The following is a 24,694-nucleotide window of genomic DNA, read 5'->3' on the forward strand; positions in this document are numbered from 1 at the left end:
ACCGAGGCACTGTGCTGTACACCTGAAATCGACACCCCTGCACACTGACTATACGTCAATAAAAATGTGTTAAAAAATAAGTAAGTAAGGAGAGCACTACGTGAGGGGCTCCTCTCAAATCTGCTTTCTTGAGGGATGCTCCCTCGACTTACTAGCTAAGGAGCCTCACGGAAGTTCTCTCCTGACCCGTCTTCACTTTGAGGCAACATAAACATGGCGTTACCCAAATGCTAGGTCTTACAGCAAAGGACACCCACAATACGAGATTTGGCTCACGCTAAGAAAAGTCCACTTTCCTAAAACTCCCGACGCATAAGAAACATGGCCTGTAAACCAAGACAGCTTCCTCACTGAACAAAAATCTGCATGATTCCAAAGCAGAGGTAAAGTCACGGTTTGAAGGGGTCAGAAAGTCAGGAGGTTGGACTATTAATATTAATATTAGGTGAATCTCCATGGTATCAACTTCGCCTCCCCCTCTCAACTCACCGGCCAGTGTTACTCCAGCAGTTACCTACCAAGAGGCTGCTAAATCAACAGCCTGGGCAGGGCTGTGGGCAGGTACAGGGCTGTGGGCAGGTACAGGGATGTTTCCTAAACCTTAAAAGGGTGACACAATTTCAGGTAACAAACACCCATAAGTGCAAATGACTAGTCACTAAATACGCTCATTCTAACTCATTCTGATTGATTCACAGGTGACAGAAATAATAGAAGCGATGGGGAGTTTTCAGTGGAATATCCTAGCACAAACCTGGCAGCATTCTCAGAAACTATAAGCATACTTCTGGCTGACTTAATGCTCCATAATACTTTGTTTACTTAAAATGCATAAAGTCAGTCATTAAAAATTAGGTAATTTGGGAGCATATTTCAAGTACTGGAAATGTAATAAGTTACACCTCTTTTAAAAATATTCTATTCTTCAGACAGACATTGCACGAAAATAAATACTCAACTTACTGTTCACGAAAATAAATACTGGGGGAGGGTACAGCTCAAGTGGTAGAGCACATGCTTAGCATGCACCAGGTCCTGGGTTTAAGTCCCAGTACTTCCATTAAAAAACTAATTAAGTAAATAAACTTAATTACCTCCCCCACCAAAAAAATTTTTAAAGAAAAGAAAAGAAAAGAAATATTCAACTTAGTGATTTCACTAAAGTTAATTTGGGAAACTATTCAACATGTCAGCTTTGGCTGAAATGCTCCGACTTCAAGATGTCACACCCCCCAACATGAACAGCCAATGACAGAGATCTGATTTCACTGCATCTCTTTTCCTTTAACACAGTGTCCAGGAGCAAAAAAAAAAAAAAAAAAAGACAAATCCATGCAGCTGAAAACATCCATGTTTTAATATTTAGAACAGTTTTTGCTGGTGTTTTGAAGCAGAGGTTCCCTAACACTCATGGGGGTAAGATTTTAACAGGTTTTCAGACCAGCAAGAAAGGTCTGAGCGCGTGTGTGTGCATGTGACATACAAGGTGCCGACCTGCTGGCTGTCCTCTCTTGAGAAGTGACTGTCCTGAATTCTAAGGTTATCGCCTTTCTACCTCTTGGTTTAAGAAGTTTTTCACAAGATGACAGCAATAGTAAATGCGTAGCCTGTTTTTTAAAAAAATATTCCTTCCATAATATTAAGAATTGACAACCTTACATCTAAAATTTTTTAGTTTTTTTGGGGGGTGTTATGAGGTTTACCTATTCATTTTCTACTTTTGGTGGAGGTATTGGGGATTGAACCTAGGACCTTGTGCATGCTAGGCATGCACTTTAATTTTTCTTAGTTTTACTATTGCATGAAAACCAAAGGATTAGCTCTTTATTCCCAAAGTTCTGCTGTGCTGAAAGGCAAGAAAGGGTAGAAACTCTTCTGTGAATAACTCATCTCTTTATTTGTAAACAGAAAATTAGAGTTTGCCAGGATGGCTTTCACAAGGCAGGGAGAGGACATGCACATTTAAAAATACAAAAATGGCCATTTCCATACGCTAGTCTCCTAAACAGTCCACTGTGTTTTTAGCAGGTGCAAGCAACATTCAGATACCAATCTTGGTGTAACAGAGCACTTTAATTTCTAATATCCATTAAAACAACTGCGAAAATAACACAAATGTGAAAGCACTCCACCCTCTCCAAGTTCAAAGCAAGTCAGAAAGGCATCTTTCCTATGATTTATGTAGCATTTAAATGTAAAAGTAAATACAGACTGCATTATCAGCCCACACCAGATCTGCCTGCAGACAATTCTTCCTGTCTGGGACCCGTGCCCATGTGCATTATTGTAATAATCAGCAATTAAAAAAAATAAAGTAACACAGCTAGTACAAGCTGCTAGTCAGTATGTTTACTGCTTGCCATCTCAGCCATTAATTAGCCTTCCTGGGTTCCAGCCACCTAACTGCTAAATAAACGCACAAAGGACAACAGGAAGAGCTACACACAAGTAAAGAATGAGCAAAAAGGATGTAAAAGCCGTGTGAATGCCCCCACAGTGCGAAGCACGGGGGTGCTTTGTTCAACTGGTCAGGTGGGCCTCTGGGGAGCTGTGTCCCCTCTGCCCTCCCTGAGCCACTCTGCACAAACAGCATTCTGAATCATCTCAAGGCAGAACCCATCAGTCACTCTCGTGTTTCAAGAAATTTGAACTCTTGACGACCCCTGCCTCCTCCCCAATGCCCTCCATCACCCAGCCTGGCACTGGGCACCACCCTCTGCCACACAAGCCAGGTCTCTCCTGCCTCAAGGCTCTCACCTACAACTCCTGCCCCCACTCTTCCCTGAGCTGGCACGTCTCACCTTACAAGACTCGGCTCAAATGTGCATCCTTTGGGGGCCCCTCCCGAGGACAGGGTTTTATTTCCCCCTCCAACAATCTGAAACCACCTGCTCGTTCACCTGTGTGCACATCTCCCTCCAACAGAATGCAGGTTCCTCCAGGCGAGGGGCCTCGCCAGGTTCTCTAACCCTGGTACCTGGAAACAGCACCCAGAACCTAGTACATAATCCCTTACAGCCAAGGAGGTGACTCTGTATCTAAAGACTGTGCTGTTGGTTTTTTCAAGACATTTAGTTAGACTTTTTTTTTTTTGACATTTAGTTAAACTAATAACAATTAGGAGCTATCACTCAGCAGCAATTTCTAAATGATTAACACTTCATATAAGTACATCTATAATGAATGACAAGTTAAACGGGAAAAAAAAGAAACTCTTGCAGTACAGCAAGATTCAATTTTCTAATTTTAATTTTTGCCACGTGAATCCGTGTGCCCAGCCCGAAAAGCCACCCAACGCCAGGCTCCCAGCAGAGCAGCCCTCCCCGCCCTTTCTCCCGCCAGGGCCTCCGCATTTCTCAACAGCACACCTCCCTTTCGTACCTTTTCAGCCCAGTATTATCTGTCAACTTCCCATTAAGAAAAGGACTGAACTCTTCAACCGCCAGACCTATGTTCATCCACCCCCCTCTGCTTGCTCCACTGGTCAAATCAATATTCCTGTTTACATTATTTCTTTAACTGAAGTATAGCTGACTCAGAATGTTGTGTTAGTTTTTGGTGCACAGCACAGTGATTCAGTTATACATACACATATCCTTTTTTCAGATTCTTTCCCACTATTGTTTATTACAGTATACTGAATATAGTTCCCTGTGCTATAAGGCAGGTCCTCGTTTATCTGCTTTATAGATAGTAGTGTGTATCTGTTAATCCCAAACTCCTAATTTATCCCTCCTCCCCCTTCCCCTTTGGTAACCATAAATTTGTTTTCTGGGTTTTCAAGCATCTATTTTGATTATTTAAACATCATGCCTGTTAAGAAAATGCAATTCTGATGCTTTCCTCAGATTACCTCATTCGATCACTTACAGTTACATGACAGTCACCACGCTAGTCACTGGTGGTGTGGATTGAACTGTGTCTGTCTCCCTCTCCCGGTACATATGGTGAAGTCCTAACCCCTATGACCTCCAAATGTGACCTTACTTAGAAATAAGGTGGTTCCAGACATAATGAATTAAATGAGGTCATTCTGGAGGTGGGTGGGCTCCTAATCTCATATGACTGGCACCCTTATGACAAGAGGGAATGTGGAGAGACAGCACACAGGCCCGGGGAGAATGCCACACGAAGACCAGACGTGGGTGCCAACAGCCGAGGACTAATCAGAAGCAAGAGAGACCTGGGCCAGATCCTGCCTCAGCACCTTCAGAGGGAGCGTGGCCCCACCCACACCTTGATCTTAAGCTTCTAGCCACCAGAACAGGGAGACAGTAAGTCTCTGCTGTTGAAGCCACTCAGTCTGTGGTACTTGCTACAGCCTGAATGAATACACTGGGTGAACTGATCAGACTGAGTGTACGGACTCGGGGAACTCACCGGCGGAACAGGATGCCGACACAGGGAAGCCAGGACCACAGTGTGCACGAGAGGCCACTAACGGCCAGCCCTGCAGCCAGGCACCAGGCACATGAGGGTTAATGTGGTTATTTGCTCTGTCTGGATATGTTTGTAACTCCTACAATAAAAAACTAAAAATATAATCACTGGTACACCAGAAATTGATACAAAATTATAAACTGACTATACTTCAATAATTGAAAAAAAAAAGTGGGAAGCATAATCTCTGGGTTACAGGTGAGGAGGCAGGGCCAGCATGCAGTGATCTGACACGCGCTACAGCGGGGCAGGCACAGGGCTCGGCCTGGAGGAGGAGCAGCTGCAGGGAGTGGAGACCTGGCTCCAGAACCCCTTCTCCAGCGGCATGTGCTGGGGCCGTCTTCCAGCACGAGGATGGCCTCGCCAGGTGTACTTCAGAACGTGGGAAGGTCTGATCCGGCAAGATTAGGTGGAGACAAGGAGGTCAGTTAGGACGCCTCTGCACTCGTCCGGATTACACATGAAACGACAGCATCTCAGATATACTGAGTTAAATAAAATATACTATTAAAACTTACTTCACCTATTTTTTGCTTTAAAAAAAAAACAGTCAACTATAAACTTTACATTTCCTATGTGGCCTGCACCTCTTTCTACTGGACAGCACTGTGCTAAACGTTCAGCTAACACTGTGCTAGGGAAGGCGTGGCCCGGTGACTTTTTTTATTCACCTGTGGAATTCCATTTAAATGCACTTTCCTCCCTTCCATTATGAAGGCTAGCAGGGCTTCTGGTAGTTAAAAGAACGGGGTACTCAGCTGGCTCCAAGAGAACCCCCCCCCCCCCCAGCCGCCAAGAGTTAAATGGGGAAGAGCCACAAAGGTTCTCTGAAGAGGCCAGGCTCGTTCAAAAGAGACAGCGGTTACAAGTAAAATAGCGAACAGGAGTTAGACCGGAAGAAGGACCTTGAGACATTTCTTCTTAAAGGGGATTTGGAATGGGTTATGTAAGTGGGCTAAGCAGTGCCAAGAGCCAAAGTTCTCGTTTTATCCAACGGAGAGTGGAGGAGGGGGTGGTCAACGCCATGCCTCCGTTCCGCAACTCTTTAGATCCACAAATATTAAGAGAACCCTGATTTCTTTGACAGACAAAACAAAAACAAAATAAAACCTTCTCCCAAGTTTCTAACAACCACTGAACAAAATCCAAAGGTCTTTCAAAGATTTAAAAAAAAAAAAAAGGCCAGAACAGACAGCGTATGTATGACATGGTGTTCATATCACACAGGAATTGCTGACTCAATTATTTCTGAAAAGTCAATAAACATCTGTAAGGGCCTCGTAAAAGCAGGCTCCAGAGACAGCACAACGAAAGAGTCACAAGCTCTCACCTGCAGGGAGGCTCGGCTGGTACGGGGAGACCATGTAAACAGAATAATCCTAATAAAGAAGGGAAGATTCCCAAACTCTGTCATATGGGAGATGCCCAACTCACAGGCCAACTGGTCCCGACAGGGCAGCTGAAAGTTAAGCCACAATAAAAGGTACAATGATGGTACCTCTGTTTTCTATAGGTATAATATTCCTGAGCAAATATAGAGAGGAAAAAGAACGCAAATATTTTCATTAACTTAAGTATCTTGATCATAAAAGTTATTTTGGACTGTTTCCACTGTGGAGCAAAATAGCTGAGGCATCTTATATTTACATCTAGTAAAGTACAGAGAGAAGATGACCTCTCTTTTCCTTGAAAACTTCGCCGGAGCAAGCATAAGTATCTTTTGTCGCTCTAAGAATCTTATTATTTCCTTTAAGTTTACATGCCTGGATGACTCCCACTGCCAATTCACTAAATATGAAGGCCTCAATCATGTCTACCACGGAGGCAGGCATTTTCCCAAAAATGTCTGTTCAGTGCTCTCTTACTCCCAATTTCAGCTACCTTTTCCAGAAAACCCTGTTTCCGTACCAGTGCGGAAAGCCTCCCCCAAACACTTTCTTTAAAAAAATCCATTTTATCATTTTTTTCTCCTGGAGCAATTAAACCACCCTTCCCTTGTGCTAACAACTCCATTCTGTGATGATTTACAGAAACTGCCCAACCAAGCTTAATCAATTACTTTGTGTAACAGCATGCCATTTTAATTTAAATTCAGACACCCCATAAAAGCAAATCAATAAAAGGCAGATTGAGAGCATAGCAACCATCAGCAAATTCCAAACTATTATATTTTGAATGAAAAAAATGACAACCAGTCTGCAAAATTATTTTATGCATTCCCAAAAAGTTAAAAAACCCCAAATAGTCTCCATTCTTTAATATGTCATTACAACCCACAACCATATATATGTAAACATATACACACACATATATGTATGTGTGCATGTGTACACACACCCAAATTCAACAATTCTTAAAAATTCACCCCGTGAGAACTGATATGGATTGAGGACACCAACAACCAAACCAGTTTACAAACAACCAGCTCTCCTAAAAGTAAAGAGCTTACACGTCCTTAGTCGTAGTTAGATCAGCCTCTCAGCATCACCAACCCAAGCACCACAGGGAGAAAATGATTTCTGCCGACATGCAGCATCCTTACCAAAAAAAAAAAGGTCTCCTGAGTATTTAAGCACCTAGGTAATTTTCACCAGACATGAGAGCACGTGCAGCACGCACCGTCTACAGAAATCCCTCCATGTTTTCCTTCCAGCCTTACGGAGTCATCAGGACTACTGCACCTTGAAGCCTTCAAATCTGGTGAGCTGAGCAGCTCTTTAGGCCCAATACTACCTGGTAACTTAGACCCAAGCCAAGGCTGGGCAGTCCACATGGGCGTTATCAGAATGACCCTCCTTCACCCGCCGTGGGAACAGTTCAGGAGCTCAATGGAAGAATTTCTGCCATTTCTAATGCCTGATGCCAGGATGAAACAAGTGTCCATATTAGGTTAAAATGAATTCTTTACCCTAGGAAAAAAGCTGGTTTCAAACATTTCCAAATGTATGCGAGACTAACAGTGACATACATAACATCACAAAAGCCACATCTTGCTCTTAGTAATATTTAATGTGATAATATTTCAGCCTGGCCAACAATGAACTCTACCTATGCTGGTATAAAATGATGTCGCTGATGTCTGATATTTGTACAGGACACTCTCTCTCTGATCAATTCTTCATCTCTTTGCTTTCTTCCAAACATTTTCTCCCAAAAAACTCCAAAATGTTCCAAATACAGATGTGGCACAGATGTGACATCCAAAAGATACTTATCTTCACAAATTACCAAGTGAAAAAGATGCCGAAAGTGGTACAGTTACAACGTTATCTTCTTAACGTTTACTGCAGCAAACACTGATGCCTTAAATCCACTGAGTCTATGGTCTGTTTTATTTTCTATAGCTTTTTGGAGACAGACATAGATGCTGTTTGCCTAACATCAGATCGCCGTGGGGATATTTTAGTGAGGACCCACTCATCTGGCAGGGATTGGCACTAGATCTACAACCCACCATTCTGTGACAAGTTCCCTTCTTACTCACTACACACACACACACACACACACACACAAAACCACACGTAATGGCTCCGCTTGGCTGGGAGCTTACCAGCTTTGAGTCTGTGCTTTGCATCTAATCTTTTAAAATCAATGCTTAAAACATTTTAATCTGATTTTAATCTGTCCTGACTATTTCCGTTGTTTAAAAACAACACAAACCAACATTCAGTCTTAATGACTTGTATCAATTTGCAAGATTAATCTTTCAAAATAACAGCCCAGCAGGACATTTTATTAATGTAGATTCTGAGGAAGCTAATCAAGCCTCAAATAATCATTTTTCTTAGAGTTGCTATGAGAAAGAGAGAGAGAGAGAGAAGTTGCTATAAGGAAAAACATTAGCATTAAGAGAGAAATCCTCTTCAAAGAGGGTGGGAGCTGGGCAGAGTCCAACCAGCCAATCAGCGAAGATTCTGCTGTGAAATGTGGCTTTCAGGTCACCTGACATCTGCTGTGAGTAATAGACAGTTACTGTAATAGGCAATTTCAAGCCAACTTTCTCCTCTTTTCAACAAAGGTTGAAAACTCTGTGCCTACAGATGACAGAGGGGTCCCAGGAGCAGCTGGGGGTGTGAGACAAAAATGACGGCTCACACTCGACCTCCCGCAGGGAGACTAGAGTCTAACAACTAAAGGAGGCCTGCTGAGGCCAGATGTCCAATTTCTTCAAACACACATGTTATTTGGAAATGGTGATGCTTCAGCTGAATTTAAAATACAAAGAAGGCCAACAAAGTGAGAGCCAGATAAAACAGGAGTTAGGGTAGGTCCCATTCTGTCTTTAGGCTGCAGGTGTTCCGTCTCCACTTGAGGTGAGGTGCTAGAGGCGTCACAGTCAGGAGGGATTAAAAAAGTACAGTTCATCAAACACTTAACATCCAGAAGTCACAGTATAAAACTAAGCATATTGTCAATTATAATAAATTTGATTATAATAACTTAAAGACCTATGGCATACGAGAATTGGAATACTTAATGTTGTTAAGGGGACAGTACTACTCAAAGCAATCTGCTAATTCAATGCTATCCCCATAAAAATGCCAAAAGTGTCTTTTGCAGGGGAAAAAAAATCCTAAAATGTATACAGAATTGCACAATCCTGAGAAAGAAAGTTGGAAGACTCACCCTTCCTGATTGCAAAACTTACTACAAAGCTAGTATTCAAAACAGTACAGTATGGGCATAAAACAAAAGACGGACAGAGAGAGCTCAGAAATAAACTACTGCATATACAATCAAATGATCTCCCACAAGGGCGCCAAGGCCGTTCAATCAGGAAAGGAAGCTCTTCTCAACAAACACTGCTGGAAAAATTGGATACTTACCTGCAGAAGAATAAAGCTGGACTCTTATCTTCAACCACATACAAAAATTAACTCAAAATGGGTAAAACATCTAAACATAAGGGCCAAAAAGATAAAAACTCTTAGACGAAAACCTAAGGAAGAATCTTCACAACATTTGATTTGGCAATGATTTCTTAGATATGATACCAAAAACACAGTCAACAAAAGAAAAAGTAGCTAAACTGCACTTTCCCAAAATTTTTAAAAAACCTTTTTTTGAAGTACAGTATGCATATGTATGCATATACACACATACTCATTTTCATATGTTTTCACTAAGTAAAAATCTTTATGTTTTAATCACACATCTGATAAGGGATTGATACCCAGAATTCATAAAGAACTCCTATAACTCAACAACAACTCCTGTAACTCATCAAGAACCACTACAAAAACCCAGCTCAAAATGCATCAAAGGTTTGAACAGACATTTCTCCAAAGAAGACATGCAAATGGCCGACATGAAAAGGCTCTCAACATCACTAATCATTAGGGAAATGTAAATCAAAACCACAATGAGATGCTGGTTCACACCCACATTAAGATGGCTATTATCAAAAAAACAAAAACAAACAAACCAAGGAAACAAGTGTTGGCAAAGACGTGGAGAAACTGGAAGCCACGGCATTGATGGTGGGAACATAAAATGTTGCAGCCACTGTGGAAAACGGGCAAGTCTCAAAAAGTTAAACATTAAAAAAAAGTTCAACATAGAATTATCATATGATCCAGCAATTCCACTTTCCGGGTCACACCCAAAAGAACTGAAAACACTAACTGTGTGGCTGACAATGTAAAGTATCTGGAAGTAAACCTCATAGTTTCAAAAGATAAGCCAGATTAAAATAATCTATTCTGAAAGACCAGAGAAGTGTTGGCTGCCACTTTTCCAACCACTTAAAAAGGCTTCTTTCGTTTATCACCTTAGGAAGGATGTGTTGCCTTCAGCGGTGATGTTAGTGCTCTGCAGTGCCCTGCAGACAGCAGCTTAATAAACATGAGCTAATAACAACATGACTATGAAGAACCTGAGATGAGCCAGTTACCACGGAAAGTCTTCAACTTAAGAACAATTTATACCCAAAGGTTCTTTTAAATGTCAATTTGAGATACAAAAAAGAGGTATCTATTGCGTATTGTTTGCATTAGGAAAAAATCAGAAATGTAAATACCCAATTATAAAGGGACGAATTAAACAAAACGTAGAGTAAGAAACTCTTGTTTTATGTTTAATACATTCCTGGAAAGACCAGCAAGCTCAACGTGCACATTATTTGGGGGGATTCTGCCACGAATAAGCAAGTAATTTATACAAATCTCAACTCCTTCCAGTATTTTAAGGAAAAAACCCCTCGAAAACTTAATTTCAGCATTTTATAAACATTCCTTACTTTCCCTACATAATTGAGCCCACTGGGTGTTCACCTCAGTTCAAAGACTCTAGACCTAGAATAGAAAGCACCAAATAGGCACCAACTCCATCAAACCAGGTGCTTCTTGTCAATAAAATAAGTGCTTTTTGTTTCCCATTTTTTTCACTCATTCTTACAAAATAAAGGCAAAATGCAATATAAAATGTTCAAATTGTAGTTCCAATACTGCTGCAAAAGTACTCCGAAATTCACAGTATGGAAGGCAACTAAGAGCAGCTGGATAGTGTACATTTAACAATGCAGGGAGTTTAAAAAGCCCCAAATTATGAAGTGTAATTCAATTAAAAGTGATGCTGTAAAACATTTAATGGCTTGAGAAGTTATTCAACATGTCAAAAGGCAGGAAAACAGGTTATAAACATATAAGGGGGAATTCATTCTTTCAAAAAAGAAAGATATCCAGAATACACACTGGAAAAATTAAAGTTATTTACCTCGATGGCAAGTTACAGTTCATTTCTTTCTTTCTGTTTGCTTGTTTTAGCTTTACCTCTATTTTCTAAGTTTTTCACAATGACCATAAATGTCTTCTTTAACAGAGGACACACACTAAAAGACACCATAATAATCATTTGTAAAGAATCAATTTAGAATCTGACAGTCGTTTTTAATGAAAGATTATAAGAAGCAGGAAACATGTTCCTGAGATGACACACATTCAGGTCATAATGTACAATTCCTGTCAACCTAAATTCCATGACCTGACCGTGGTTTGGTAGTAGAGAAAGATCGAGAAACAACCTCAGATGAGTTTTCTCTTTACTTTCTGATTACTAAGAATTTTTACTTTAAATTTTTGCCTAAATGTAGACTTTCTCCATGAGCCTTTGGTGGGCCCATGCCGACCCGAGATACCCTTTCTCCGTGCCTCTGACCCAGGCCATCTGTTCCACCACTCGGCACAACCTGGAGAGCCAGTTCATCACTTACTGACATCTGACCTTGGTCAAGTTACTTTATCTGTATGTGTCCCAGTTCCGACATCCGAAAAACATCAACAACCTTAGCTCCTGTCTCAGAAGATAATTCAACGGTTTCAATAAGTATGTGCAAAATACTATAAATAGTAATTGCACCATAAATATGATTTTCATCATCATTATTACTCCAACCACCACCAGAATCTGCCACTCCACTCCTGCTTGACTGCTCTTCTTCCCTAACTACTTGAAGTCACATAGGTTGTCTCTATAAACTCCCAGTAGATATCCAATTTCAAGGGAATTAACTTCCAGTTATGGCCAACTAGGTAATTCAGACCAAATCTTCTGATGAAGATAGCCAGAAAGCAGCATGAAGTATGTTTAAAAGCACTTAGTTAAAGGCAGTAGGGATCCAAAAAGACGGTGAAGATTTCCCAGGTCAGTTTTCAGGGGAGGATGAGAGCCCAAGGAGGTGAACACTGCACTGGGGTTTTCACTCTGGGGGTGCTCGAAGACCCTGAAGGGAGTGGCTGAGGTCTGCTTTTTGACAGCCTGGAAGGACTGAAGAGAAAGGAGCTGGAGTCCAGGGCGGGAAGGAGATGGGAAAGGAAATACACCTGTGGTTTGGAGTGGGTACCCCAAAGCAGCCTGAAACCTAGAAAGGTAATCCAAACGTTCTGGCAGGACTTCACAGAAACTGAGACTCTGGACTGGCAGCTCTTCAAACTCCAGGTAGGAGCAAATCAGACGTTCTTCGGAATGTAACACTAGCCTAGGACTCAAATTAATCTACAAGCATTTGCGTAAATACAATGTTGGGCACATAAACAAAAATAATTTGACAAACTAGGAGACAACGTAACGTGAATAATCAACAGAAACAGACAATAGGAAAAGACCCACAGGGACCCCAGTTAAAGGAATTACCAGACATGGACTAAGTACACGTACCATGTTCAAAAATGCAAAAAAACAAAAAAATTGAGAATTTCAGCTGTTATCTCAAAACAACTTAAAAAATCAATTTTGAATTGTAAAACTGAAAACTACAATAACTGAAAATAAGAACTGAATGGACAGGACTTCACAGTAGATTAACTATAGCTGAAGAACCCATTAGTAAGCAGAAAGATGGATCAGAAGAGAATCTATCAAATGAGGCATGGAAAAACATAAAGGACAGAATAGCAACATCTAAGTTGTTAGTTTTTGGAGTCCCAGAGAAAAGGAGAGAAGTAAGGCAGAAGCAATATTTAAATATTTTAATACTTAAGACAATGGTTGAGAATTTTCCAAAACTGATGAAAGACATCAAACCACAGACTCCAGGAGCTCTACGAGCAGAAGACAGCCTTCCATATCCTGAGACTGAAAATACTTGGGGGAACAATTCCAGAAACTTCCAAAAAGCAAAACTTGAATTTGTCATGGGTCAACAACTATTTACATAGCATTTACACTGCATTAGGTATTGTAAGTATCTAGAGATGACTGAAAGTACACAGGAGGCTATTCATAGGTTATGTGCAAATACTAGCTCATTTTATATAAAAGACTTGAATACCACAGATTTTGGTATGGGGGAGGTGTCCTGGAACCAACCCCCAAAGGATATCAAGGGACTGTACGTTTTTTAAAAATCCACACCTAAGTGCATAGTAAAATAGCTGAAAATCAGATTAAAGAAAAGTATCTTGTAAGTAGTCAGAGGTAAGGGACACATTATCTTCAAAGGAGTAACAATCTGACAGTTAATTCTGGTAAGCTATCGGTAATATTTAACATCAGGATATTGATAACATTAAGTACCAGGAATAGAATAAAGAATAAGATCTTTAAAATGATGAAAGAAATATTTTCAATGAACTTGCAAGAATGTCACTGAAACAGATACTTGATGAAAGAATATGTCACCAGCCAAGCTTAAGAAAATTCTAAAATATATTTTGGAAGATAAAAAACAATCAGAAAAAGAATGTCAGATACAAGATGCATGAAGACTAACAAAGAGAGTATGTATGTAAATCTAAATCAGAGGCTCTCAATCTCATGATAAATTTGAATCACCAGAGGAGCTTCTAAGAAATACTAATGCTTGACACTCTCTCCTCCAAAGACCTTGATGTAATCTGTCTGAATGGGAGTGAGGGCAATCTGTGTTCTAGTGAAAGTTAGATGATACCAGTGTGCCTCCAGAGCTGATAATTACTGACCTAAATTCATTTTTCAAATTTTTATTTTTTTATTGAGTTATAGTCAGTTTACAATGTTGTGTCAATTTCTGGTGTACAGCACAATTTTTCAGTCATACAGGAATATACATATATTCATTTTCATATTCTTTTTCACCATGAGCTACTATAAGATCTTGAATATACTTCCCTGTGCTATACAGTATAAACTTGTTTATCTATACCTGTCAGTGTCTATAAATCTCAAACTCCCAGTCTGTCTCTTCCCACCCACCCACCCCCAGCAACCATGAGTCTGTATTCTATGTCTGTGGGTCTGTTTCTGTTTTATATTTAAGTTCATTTGTCTGTTTTTTTTTTTTTTGATCCAAATTCATTTGATTGTATAAAACATGGCTTATGTGAGATCTTCTGGAGTTTAAATTTAATTAACATACATACCAACAATGGCAAAAATGTTAAGGGGGGTTAAATAGAGTTAGTGTTTTAATGCCCTTCTATTCATACAAGAAGAGGGTAAAAGTACCAACTAATGTAAGACATTGGTAAGTGAAAGAGATTGAAATGTCTCAAGTAACCACTAAAGGGATAGCAAAAGATTATATAAATACGTTCCAAAGTAATGAGAGAGAAGTAAATAACAACCACTTCCAAAGGAGTTAAAGGGGATAAACATAGCAACCTAAGTGTCGATTAATAGGTGAATAAAGAAAATATATACACACACACAAATATACATACAGTAGAATATTATTCATCCATAAAAAAGGATATCCTAACATTTCCAACAACGACTCACCCACATTGAGTACTAATTAGCAACAAAGGTGGCATGGGAGAACAGGAGGGAACGGATGACCTTGACAATAATGGGTGCAAGCTGGACAGCCACAGGGAAAAGATAAAAATAAAAAGACCACTACTCCATACCTACACAACAACCAGTTCCAGGTAAACTGTAGCTCCCGATGTGACAGGCAAAACAAAAGGCTCCTAGCAGACAACGTAGGAGATGAACTACGTCCTCATGGTGGGGAAATCTTCTCATATGGGACACAGAAAGCACCTACCATAAATTTTTTTTAAAAACTGATAAAGTAGACATTAAAACTAAGAACTTCTAAAGCTGCACAGAGGACACTATTATTTCAAGAACCTGAAACTTGGGAACATTCCAAAGGTCCGTCAACAAAACAATCTGTGGTTTCTTTTGCTCTGGAATACTATACAGCAAAGGAACAAGGGACCCACAGCCACGCGCAACAGCACAAATTACCTTCAGCAATGTGTAGTGCAAGAGACCAGATGCTTAAGAACACATACTGAAGGACTCTCTTCACACAAAGCTAGAAAACAGGGAAAACTAAACTACAGTGTTTCGGTACGAGTGCTTTGGTGGTAAAACTGTAAAGAACAGCAAGACTTAACTACCATAAAAATCAGGGCGACGGTTCTGGGGGGCGGGGGATGGGGACTTTCCACTTCTTGACTTTGGCATTGGTTACCCAAGTACCTGTTTTAGAAAAATACACCGAGCTGTAAATTTTTTTCCTTTGTGTATTTAAATTTTAAAGGCTTAAAAACACTTTAGATGTGGGTCGGGGGGGGGGTGCAATGGGATCTTGTATGCTTGGCACCTTCGTGGGTGGGTACGGTGCTAAATCTTTACTTTCAGTTCAAATATCTCAGCATTCTTACTTTCTGAAATCATCCTAATGTGCTCAAACTCTGAACTGATAAGTAAATATTTATTACAACTCTAAGAGCTCGGGCAAGTTTCTTTGGAATCCAAAGAGATGAAAGGGTTCTCTCTCAGCATGAAAACATGAATGGAAATCCTGAATTCCCAACTCAAGACAAGAGTTACTTCCCAGAAAGGAAGGTTAATAGGGTGGGGGTAAGTTCACAGGAGGCCTTTCTATTATGTTTTATTTCTCTATCTATAATGTTTAAGTTCTTTAAAAAAAAAAAAAAAAGGCTAAAGCAAATATGCGAAGTGTTAAAATTTAACAAAGCTGGGTGGTGGAGATAAGTAAGGTTTTTATATATTTACTGTACTATGCTGGTAATGTTCACAATTAAGAGGAATCAAATAAAAGGTCCTACACACTTTATACTCTCACTGGATCATCTCTCCAGATAAAAACTGTGCTTCTGCCTGGGCAAGTCATCTATGTAGCCTTCCAGAGCCAACACACAAAAATCTGAAAACGCTTATACTCCTCACCACCACAACACCAAATCCCATGTTTTCTTCTTCTCTAGGCTAAATATATCTCCCTTATAAATTTTTCCATATATTTCCCCATTCCAGCCATTCCGTCCTGGATGGCGTTATCTCCTCAAATGAAGTGCCGAGATCCTAGTAAACTGTGTGAGAAGTTCCTCTGATGTCTCAATTTCACCAGCAAACTTTCAACTCAACAGATAATTTAGGGAAGAATAAATTAGTTCTTTCTTCCCAGCCAGCCCTGCTGTATAACCTCCCAAGTGGAGAATGCCCTTGTGGCCAATGTTAGGTTGTTATCTACCCAACATCCATAGCCCTCCTTTCCAACAGAACCCAATGTGTGGTCCAAGTCTGTCACTGCATTACGATCCCCCTGCCCACAGTCTGGTTTGGCTGGAAGCATCTGATATAAATCTGTCCGTAAGACTTGAGGGGTCTCATGCTGATGGGCTTTGAGAAAGCCCCAAGCTCCTCTGGATGTTGCATCAGAGAAAGGTTGTGCCGAGCTGCTTGCTGAGCCCACACTGCAGGTGCCCCACTGCAAACGCTTTTTTCTAGACCAAAATCTGACTCCAGTCTTACTGGTTACTGTTTCAGCCTCCTCCTAACAGTCTGTCTGTCAACTAGGCCAGTGGCTGTGAATCTGGTGCCAGTAACCTTTCTCTTCCAAATAACCCCATACACTGGTTTTGATAAGACTCCCCGCAGGTGGTCACAGTTTCTTTTCTTAAAAGTTTTTTTTCAGAATCCAAAGATGAACAAGCTTACTACTTTAAAAAAAAAAAAAAAAGAGAGAGAGAGAAACAGGGAACTCGCTTTAAAAAAAAAAAAAAGCATTAGACATCTTTATAAAAATCCATGGAAAATGCGAAAAGGCAAAGTGCCCTGTAATTACATCCTTCAAAGATAACACAGTTCACTATATACTGATTCATGATACATTGCAGCATCTATGAAATTACTTTCATTTAAAGAAAATAGTCATATCAGGATTTTTGGTAGTGGAGAAGACAGGTAAATAGGAGTAAAAAGAAATATGCAACCTAAAGAGAAGTATTACCAAACACCCTGATGCAGAAAAAAGATCTGTAGACTCAGATTAGGACAGAGTCTTACCCCAGCCCTGCTGCATGACCTCAAACCCTTGGCCTCTCCTGACTCCCTTTTTAGGTGCAGATAGGAATACTACTTCACCAGATTTTCATCAGGGACTTATATAATGCACCCAAATGAGTTATGCTGGCTTCTTTGCTTGCTGGAGTTTGTTTTTCTCTACTTGCACAAAGAATCACCTGGGGAGCTCGTGACAATGAGAATCCCAGAGGTACCCAGGGAGAATCTCTGGGGGTGGGGCCGAGAAATTACATGCAAGTGCCCTGTGCAGAGGAAAAGGCACTCTGCATGTTTGCTTCATTACTCCACGGTTTAGCGTCTAACACAGAACCTCGTAACAGTGTTCAACAAACACTAGCGGGACGAGTAACAAGTGAAAAGTCTTATTTTAAAGATAGATCATAGCTACCTTTAACAAGATCTCATTAAAAAAAGGCTGTGCGATGCTTATGGAAGAAAATTTCTCTGAGCAAAAAGTAGTTATTAGCTGTAGTCGATATAAAGGACTGGAACTCATTTCTATTTGAATGTTACCTACATGGTTCACTTTCCATCTCAGGCCATAAATCAAGGTACACTAGACTAAATTTAATTAAGAGTCAAGGTAATCTAGTTTATCTCACTAAAAAACAACTCAGGAAAATTGGATTGTGGGCGATTTTGAATTCTCAAATGGCCTCCCTCCACAGACTGCAATTACTGTACAAAAATTTATCCCTACTTTTTATCACACAGATAACTATTTTATTTCAGTAGTTCATTTTAGGACAATTTGAAATAATAATTGTTAGGTACCAGCTTCAATATGCAATATATTACTAACTACCATATATAAAACATAATCAACAAAGTTATACTGCAGAACACAGGGAGCTATATTCAATATCTAGTACTAATCTATAATGAAAAAGATTGTATGTACCTGTACCTATACCTATGACGGAAACATTATGCTATACACCAGAAATTGACACATTGTAAATAGACTATACTTCAATTTAAAAAAAAAAAAAAAAGAGAAAACCATGCAATACATGTCACTTTTATAAACTTATGCACCTGGTGCTCTAGAGGGACATGCGCCACCAGAACATTTAGAGTGAGATTTTGCTGGATAACATGATTTCAGACTATTTTCCATTTCTTATTGTTTATATGCACTTTTTTAAACTTTTCAATGAATATGCACTATCTATACAATTTTTCTTCTATTATTTTAAAAAGAACACAAAAGCCCAAGAAGTCAGTAAGGGTGAGTAACGTAATTAAAGAATCTTGAAAGGCTTTTAAGTTTTGATTTTGCAGGGTCAAAACAGTATCAGGTAAGTTACAAATATGATTTTTATATTTGGAAAAAATAACGTATTACTTTCACATATTATTGCCAATAACTCTAAAGCTTTTTAAATTTAAAAAAATGTCTTCAAATGCTATAAAGAACATTACTGGTTCAACTGACAAAATGGAATACAGACAGTAGATTTGATCAAAGTATTGTATCAACGTTAAATTTCCTCAGGCTGATAACTATACTAAGGTCACATAGGACAATGTCCTTGGTTCTTTGGAAATACACACTTAAGCTTTCATGAATAGAGGAGCATGATGCATGCAACTTCCTCTCAGAACTCAGCAAAAAATGCATAATAACAAAATGAATGATAAAGCACATGCTGAATAGGGGAAATGTTAACAACTGATGAATTTGGGTAAATAAAGGGTATAAAAAGTGGTACAATTTTTGCAGTTTTCCGGATGCATGAAATTACTTTTAAATAAAAATTTTAATGGAAAAAATTACATTAAAAAATTCAGAATTGTTCTTAAGACTATGCTGGACCAACTTCAAGCAAGACTTTATTGGGGGGAAAAATAGCAACATACTAAAAAATTGTGCCAATAAAAACAAGCAGCACCAGCCTTAGGCAAAAAATTAGATTAGCACCGTCCAGCAGAAATGTGAGTCATATATATTGTATTTTCTAGCAGACACATTAATTAGAAGAAGCAAGTGAAACTAATTTTAATATATTTTACTCAATGTGCAAAATATTATCGTCAATGTAATCAATATAAAAATTATAAATGAGTTATTTTACAAGTTTTTTCACATTAAGTCTTCAAAATATGGCATGCATTTTACGCTTAGAGTATATCTCAATTCAGATGTTAAACTTTCACAGGAAATATCTGATATGCCATTTAGATGTCATACAACGTAGTTCAGGAAGTAGATTCACATACCAAGTTGTTTCAAACATAGTCCAAAGTCTTCCAAACACTGAATGGAGTATTTGTTTTTAAATGTAAATTAATTAAAATTAAACAAAATGGAAAATTCATGTCTCCATCACAATAGCCACACTGCAAACTCAGGTCAGGTAGCTACGCTGTGGGGCGGCCCAGCTTCAGAGGAATTGAGTGCTACAAAAGGAGGGCCTGATGGCTAAGATTCAGCTCACCATATTCATCAAACTAGTTTTAACATAGATATGATAAATAAAGACGGAAGTTCCTACCAGAAGCATTGATATCCATCCAGGCGATAATCGGACATCCCTTCTACCATCACTCAAATGCCGACTCACGGCTTCTTGATCCTCCACCTCTGCTGTCACACTTTGAGTTTCCTGAAAATTGGCTACCGAAGGGCGCACTTACTTTGAAATGTGGCAGAATGAACTCGAGTTCTAGCTCTCAGAAGCCTCAGTGTCCACTGTACAGAGTGCAGAATTTCAGCACAAATACTGTCTGAGAATTCCCAGTGGGAGCATGCCCACAACAGAACTTGTCTCGGATTTAACAGAGGAAGTGACCCTGAGCACAGAGATTTTTTTTTTCCTTTTAAACAGGTGTAAGAGATTAATTCAGTCAACACCAAGCAACATTCAAGATTCGCCAATCAATAATTCTGTGCCAAAGCAATTTGATCAGGGATTTGGCCAGAATCCCTTTGGCTAATCTCAATAAGGTCTGTCCCAAAGACAATCCTGATTTAGGCCATTCTCATCTAAATTAAGGCTTAGGCAGGCTTCTGCCTGAAAGCGAATAAACAAAATAAAATTATATACATATGAATGAAATTCTGCCTGCTTGACATAAGGAAAAACTATTTGAAAGATAATTTAGTAACTGTAGGCAAAAATATAGTTCCAAATAGCAGAAGTTACATAAAATGGCATTCAAAAACCATTTTAGGGAAATATCAAATTTCCTACTTTCTGTCTAGCCAGACTTTTCAATTGAACTAGGATGTGGGTAATAAATTTAATCCACAACAACCTGATTCTGACATTGTTAATTTCTTTCTCTGCAGGAATACCGAGTGTTACTATTCTGTTCAAACCTGAAAAGATGATGTTCTTTAAAATTGATGAGCCCTTTTTTGTGAATTCACTAGTGCTTGAAAGTACTCATACCCCCGGGAAGCGAGGTAAAATAGTGTGAACAATGGTTTTTGACACCCTGACCTAAGAGTTAAAACTACATTCCATACAAAATCCTTTTTTTCCTTCCCCTCCCAGCCCACTGATTTAGCTTGCCTTCCTGCAGGAATCACAAATGTAAAGCTAACCAACCATCGTGTGGAAACTAAAATAACCCTAGTCTAAAAGAACGCGTATATAAACATTAACTATTTCTACTTAAAACTTCCTTTTTTTCTCCCTAAAGGATCAAAGCTTTAAGCAGAATGAATAGAAACGTTTCAAGCCGTTCCATCAGAGGCTTGCTTGTTCTTGATTAGATTTATTCTAATCGTGGAAATGTTTAAACATTCTTCAGAAGAACATATTCTAACCTGGTGTTTTTATTAGAAACTTCTCGGTCAATGCCTATGTAATCAAATGCAATATCACTTCCTTCTGAAATTAGCCAAATGCGCAGAAATCCGTTGTAATTTTTAAAACAGAGAAGAGGGGAAATAAACTGCACCAGAAATGCACATTCCAGTCCGACAGTTCAAGCACTATTTCGAGAGGGCAAGTAAAAAGTCCCTTGTCTCCCTCAGGAACAGAAAGGTTTCCATGAAGCGGCAGTGGACAGGCCACGCGGCAGGACCCACGGACCCCAGCCACCCGGCCTGCCCACTGCCCGGACCCCAGCGAGTCCCCAGAAGCGCGGGCAACGCAACCACCTCGAGGTACAACGATGTTCACGTGGTTATCAGGTGCAGAAAAACTACTTAAATTTGGACACTAAAAAAGTACGGTTAAACAAAAGAGTTTTTACAACGTATTCACGGGCACCGTCCCCACTCGCGGAAACCCACTACAAAAGGGAGCGACGGCAGAGAGGGCTCTCCCCTTGTTTATCAGACTCGGGCAAGCTGCTATATTTAACAATTCCTCCCGAAGGCCCGGTGCCAGAGCGGTGGATCTGGGAGGGAGGCCCGTAGGAAGCAGGAGGCACACCCGCCGCGGGGTGCGGGAGCCAGCTCCGTGCAGCCCGAGAGGAGCTCGCCCCGGCACCGCGGCACTTCCCCACGGCCCGGCCCACCACGCCAACAAAGGCCGCGTCCACCGCTTCCCGGTGGGAAGCCCCGGCACCGCGCGGAGAGCGCGCCGCCCGCTCCAGCCCGGGGCTGGGGATTGCGGGGCGCCCCGGAGCGAGCCCAGCCGCACCGGGTCCGGGGCTGCGGGCCGCCGCGGGGCCGCGGGGCACACGGCAAGAAGCTCGCGCGGTCCCGGGGGAGGCGGGTGGGCGTTCAGGAGCGGCGCGGGGTCCCCAGAGGATGTGGCGGCGCCGAGGGCGGGATTGGGGGCTGGGGGTGGCTCAGACGGCCCGCCGCCCCCCGCAACCCCGATGCCTTTCATTTGGCCTCTGCGGCGGCGAACGCAGCCCGACCTCCAGCGCTAAGCACTGCGCCAAGCAGGGGCGGGCGGGGGAGGGCGCGCCAGACCCGCCGCAGCGCCGGACCACCCCCACCAACCCGCGCGCCGCGCCCCCAGCCCGGCCCGGCCCCCGCGGCCCGCCAGCCGCAGGCCGCGCTCCGCCGGCGGGCGCAGGAGACTGGGCTCGGGCGCTTGCCCGGTCCCCACCTCAATGTAGCCAGCCAGCGCCGCGGCAGGCGCCGTGAGCCCGAGCAGCAGCAGAACCAGGAGTTTGCCCGTGGCCGCGGCGGCCGCGGTCCCGGTGGCCGCCATCCCTCGCCGGGTCGCTCTAGCGCTCGGCTCTCAAGCTCACACACACACACACACACACACACACAGAGAGATTACGGACGCTCTCCCCACCGCGACCCAGAAGCATCTGAACCCCGTTCGCCGCCGCCCCGGGGGTTTTACACCAACCGGAACTGACTTCACAAAACCACGCCCTCCATCTCCGGCCCCCAATACCCGCCCGCAGAGCGGCCCTAAGACACCGCCCCTTATTCAGCTCACGCCCAATCAAAGGACGGAAGAGCCCGTCCCTCCCACCGCTCTAGCCGCGAGCCCCCTCCCGGCCCCGCCCCCGTCCGCTGACGCCCCGCCCCCCGGGCCCTGCGGCCCGGAGGCGCGGGGACGTGCGTGGGGTATGCGTGGGGTGTGCGTGTAGCGTGCGTGGGGTGCGTGGGGGGCCGCGGCTCGGCACCGGCGGGGGCGTGCCCCGGGCTCCATCGCCCTGCGCGGGTATCTGCCCGCACTGCGCTGGTCTGTTCGCCTGCAGCCGCCTGATATGGGCACGCCCCGCTCCCCACCCCTGCGGGGTATTTTCCAGATTCCTTTGGGTACCGCCCTCTTTTCGGTTCTGAAAACGGTTTTATTAAAAACAGGATAAAAAAACAGGATGAATTCTTCGGAGTGCCAGGCCGGCTTATAGAAGGCCCTCTGGGCAGAGGAAGGGCTGCCGTGAAGCAGCTTCCCTCCGCTCCGACCCCCGCGCAGGGCGCGCCCCTTTCCAGCGCTGCCCTTTCCTCGCCGCTCCTGGCCGTGTTTCCACCCTGTTGACCCCTATTCCTTAGGCCTCATCCTTACTCTTCCTTCCCAGCGGCCACTCGAGCCAGGTATCGCTGCCTCCTGCCGGAGACCAGTGGTGCAAGGTCCACGTTGACCTCAAAGCCCAGGTCCCCTTCCTCATGTGTTTCAGGAAAAGATCATTTTTCTTTCTTCATCAGTTTACGATCACTAGCAAGAGACCTGCTTCTCTCTGCCTTCTTGCTCCATTACATTTCCACTTCAGCTGGGAAAGGTCCCGCTGCCCGGTTCACAGCTGGCACGGCCCCACCAGGGCTGCAGCGCCACTGGCTTTGTTTCCTTTCAGTAGCCGCGTGATTTATGAACCACCCTCCGCAGAGTGCTTGCTAGTTTCCAAGTAAATAGAAAACAGGGTCTCTACCCCGGGAACAGACAGTAAGAGGGAAGAGACAGTGCCCACAGAGCACACACAGTGCGGCCACCAGAAGAACGCTGGGTTTCCCAGCCCCACTGCGTTACATGTCCCGTTCCTGCGGGGGAACAGGCTCCACCCCATTCCCCAAAGCCAGCCCGCACCTTTCCCCCATGCCTGCACTGTCCTCGCTCCAATATTTACTCTTTGAAAACATTTTTATCTTCCTCTACTCGCCTGAAGGTAAAGTCTTCTGCTTCTGAATCCCCGGAATGTCGTTTTCCATTGTGCGCTTGCTCCCCTGTTTATTTCTATAGCTCTCTTCTGCCACTGACCAGACATGAATTTGTCGTACTGCAGGGCCCTTCGCCCTGGAGACCCCAGCATGTGTGTGTGCAGCGTCACTGAAACCAGTTCTGCTGAGTTCTGGTCCTAGTTCTGAAACTGTTGCTATGGACTGAATTGTGTCCTCCCCATCTTACGTGTATGAAGTCCTGTCTCCCCAGGTGGGATGGTATTTGGAGATGCAACCTTTAGGAAGTAATTAGGGTTAGATGAGTTCATGAGGATGGGGCCTTCAAGAGGGGATTAGTGCCCTGATAAGAAGAGACCAGAGAGCTTGGCTCCCATCCCATCCCCATCCGTGTGAGGAGACAGCTCTCATCATGGGGAAACCAAGTTGGCCAGCCACGCTCTTGGACTTCCCAGACTCCAGAACTGTAAGAAAGAAATTCCTGCTGTTTAAACCACCCAGTCTGGGATATTTCATTACGGCCGCCCAAGCTGACTAGTGCAGCTCATGACCATGGGCAAGCACTTCATCATTTGGACTGCCTTTCCTTCTCTGTCAAGTGTCAATATTAAAAACCTGTGTTATTTCACCAGTTTCTGTGACTCAGTGAAAAATGAATGTATAGAAGTGAAAAGCATGAAGTGCAAGTTTCTGGGAAGATATGTGTGGAAACAGTGCCAAGTGACTGGAAGTCCTAATTCTGTTGTGGAGCCTTGGATGAGTCCTACAGACCCTCTGGAACCTGTTTCTGACCCACAAAGTCAGGGACTCAAACTCAGGGGCGTGTAAGTTTCTATGAATCTAAATGCTAAGAGAAAAGCAAATGAAATTCCTTCAGTTCAGCACGGTGGCCTCAGTATTCACACTTTGGGGACTGTATTTTCAAGGCTGGGCTCTGACATCATGAGACAGGGC

At 42.4% G+C, this 24,694-nt stretch overlaps 1 protein-coding gene across 4 annotated transcripts in view; it reads right to left on the bottom strand.

The window, feature by feature from the left end:
- Positions 1 to 22,442, bottom strand: part of APLP2 (amyloid beta precursor like protein 2) — a 58,515-nt gene extending 36,073 nt beyond the window's left edge. For 3 of the 4 annotated variants that reach the window (XM_032472640.1, XM_032472638.1, XM_032472637.1), the window contains exon 1: positions 22,218 to 22,441. In XM_032472640.1, the coding sequence (XP_032328531.1) occupies positions 22,218 to 22,322 (105 nt within the window). In that variant the 5' untranslated portion in view covers positions 22,323 to 22,441. Of the gene's footprint in view, positions 1 to 22,217 lie in introns of all 4 variants that reach the window. The other variant, XM_032472639.1, reaches the window with a different exon arrangement.
- Between the last annotated feature and the right edge of the window lie 2,252 nt (positions 22,443 to 24,694).

The sequence above is a fragment of the Camelus ferus genome, chromosome 33 (genome assembly GCF_009834535.1).
Source record: "Camelus ferus isolate YT-003-E chromosome 33, BCGSAC_Cfer_1.0, whole genome shotgun sequence".
NCBI lineage: Eukaryota > Metazoa > Chordata > Mammalia > Artiodactyla > Camelidae > Camelus > Camelus ferus.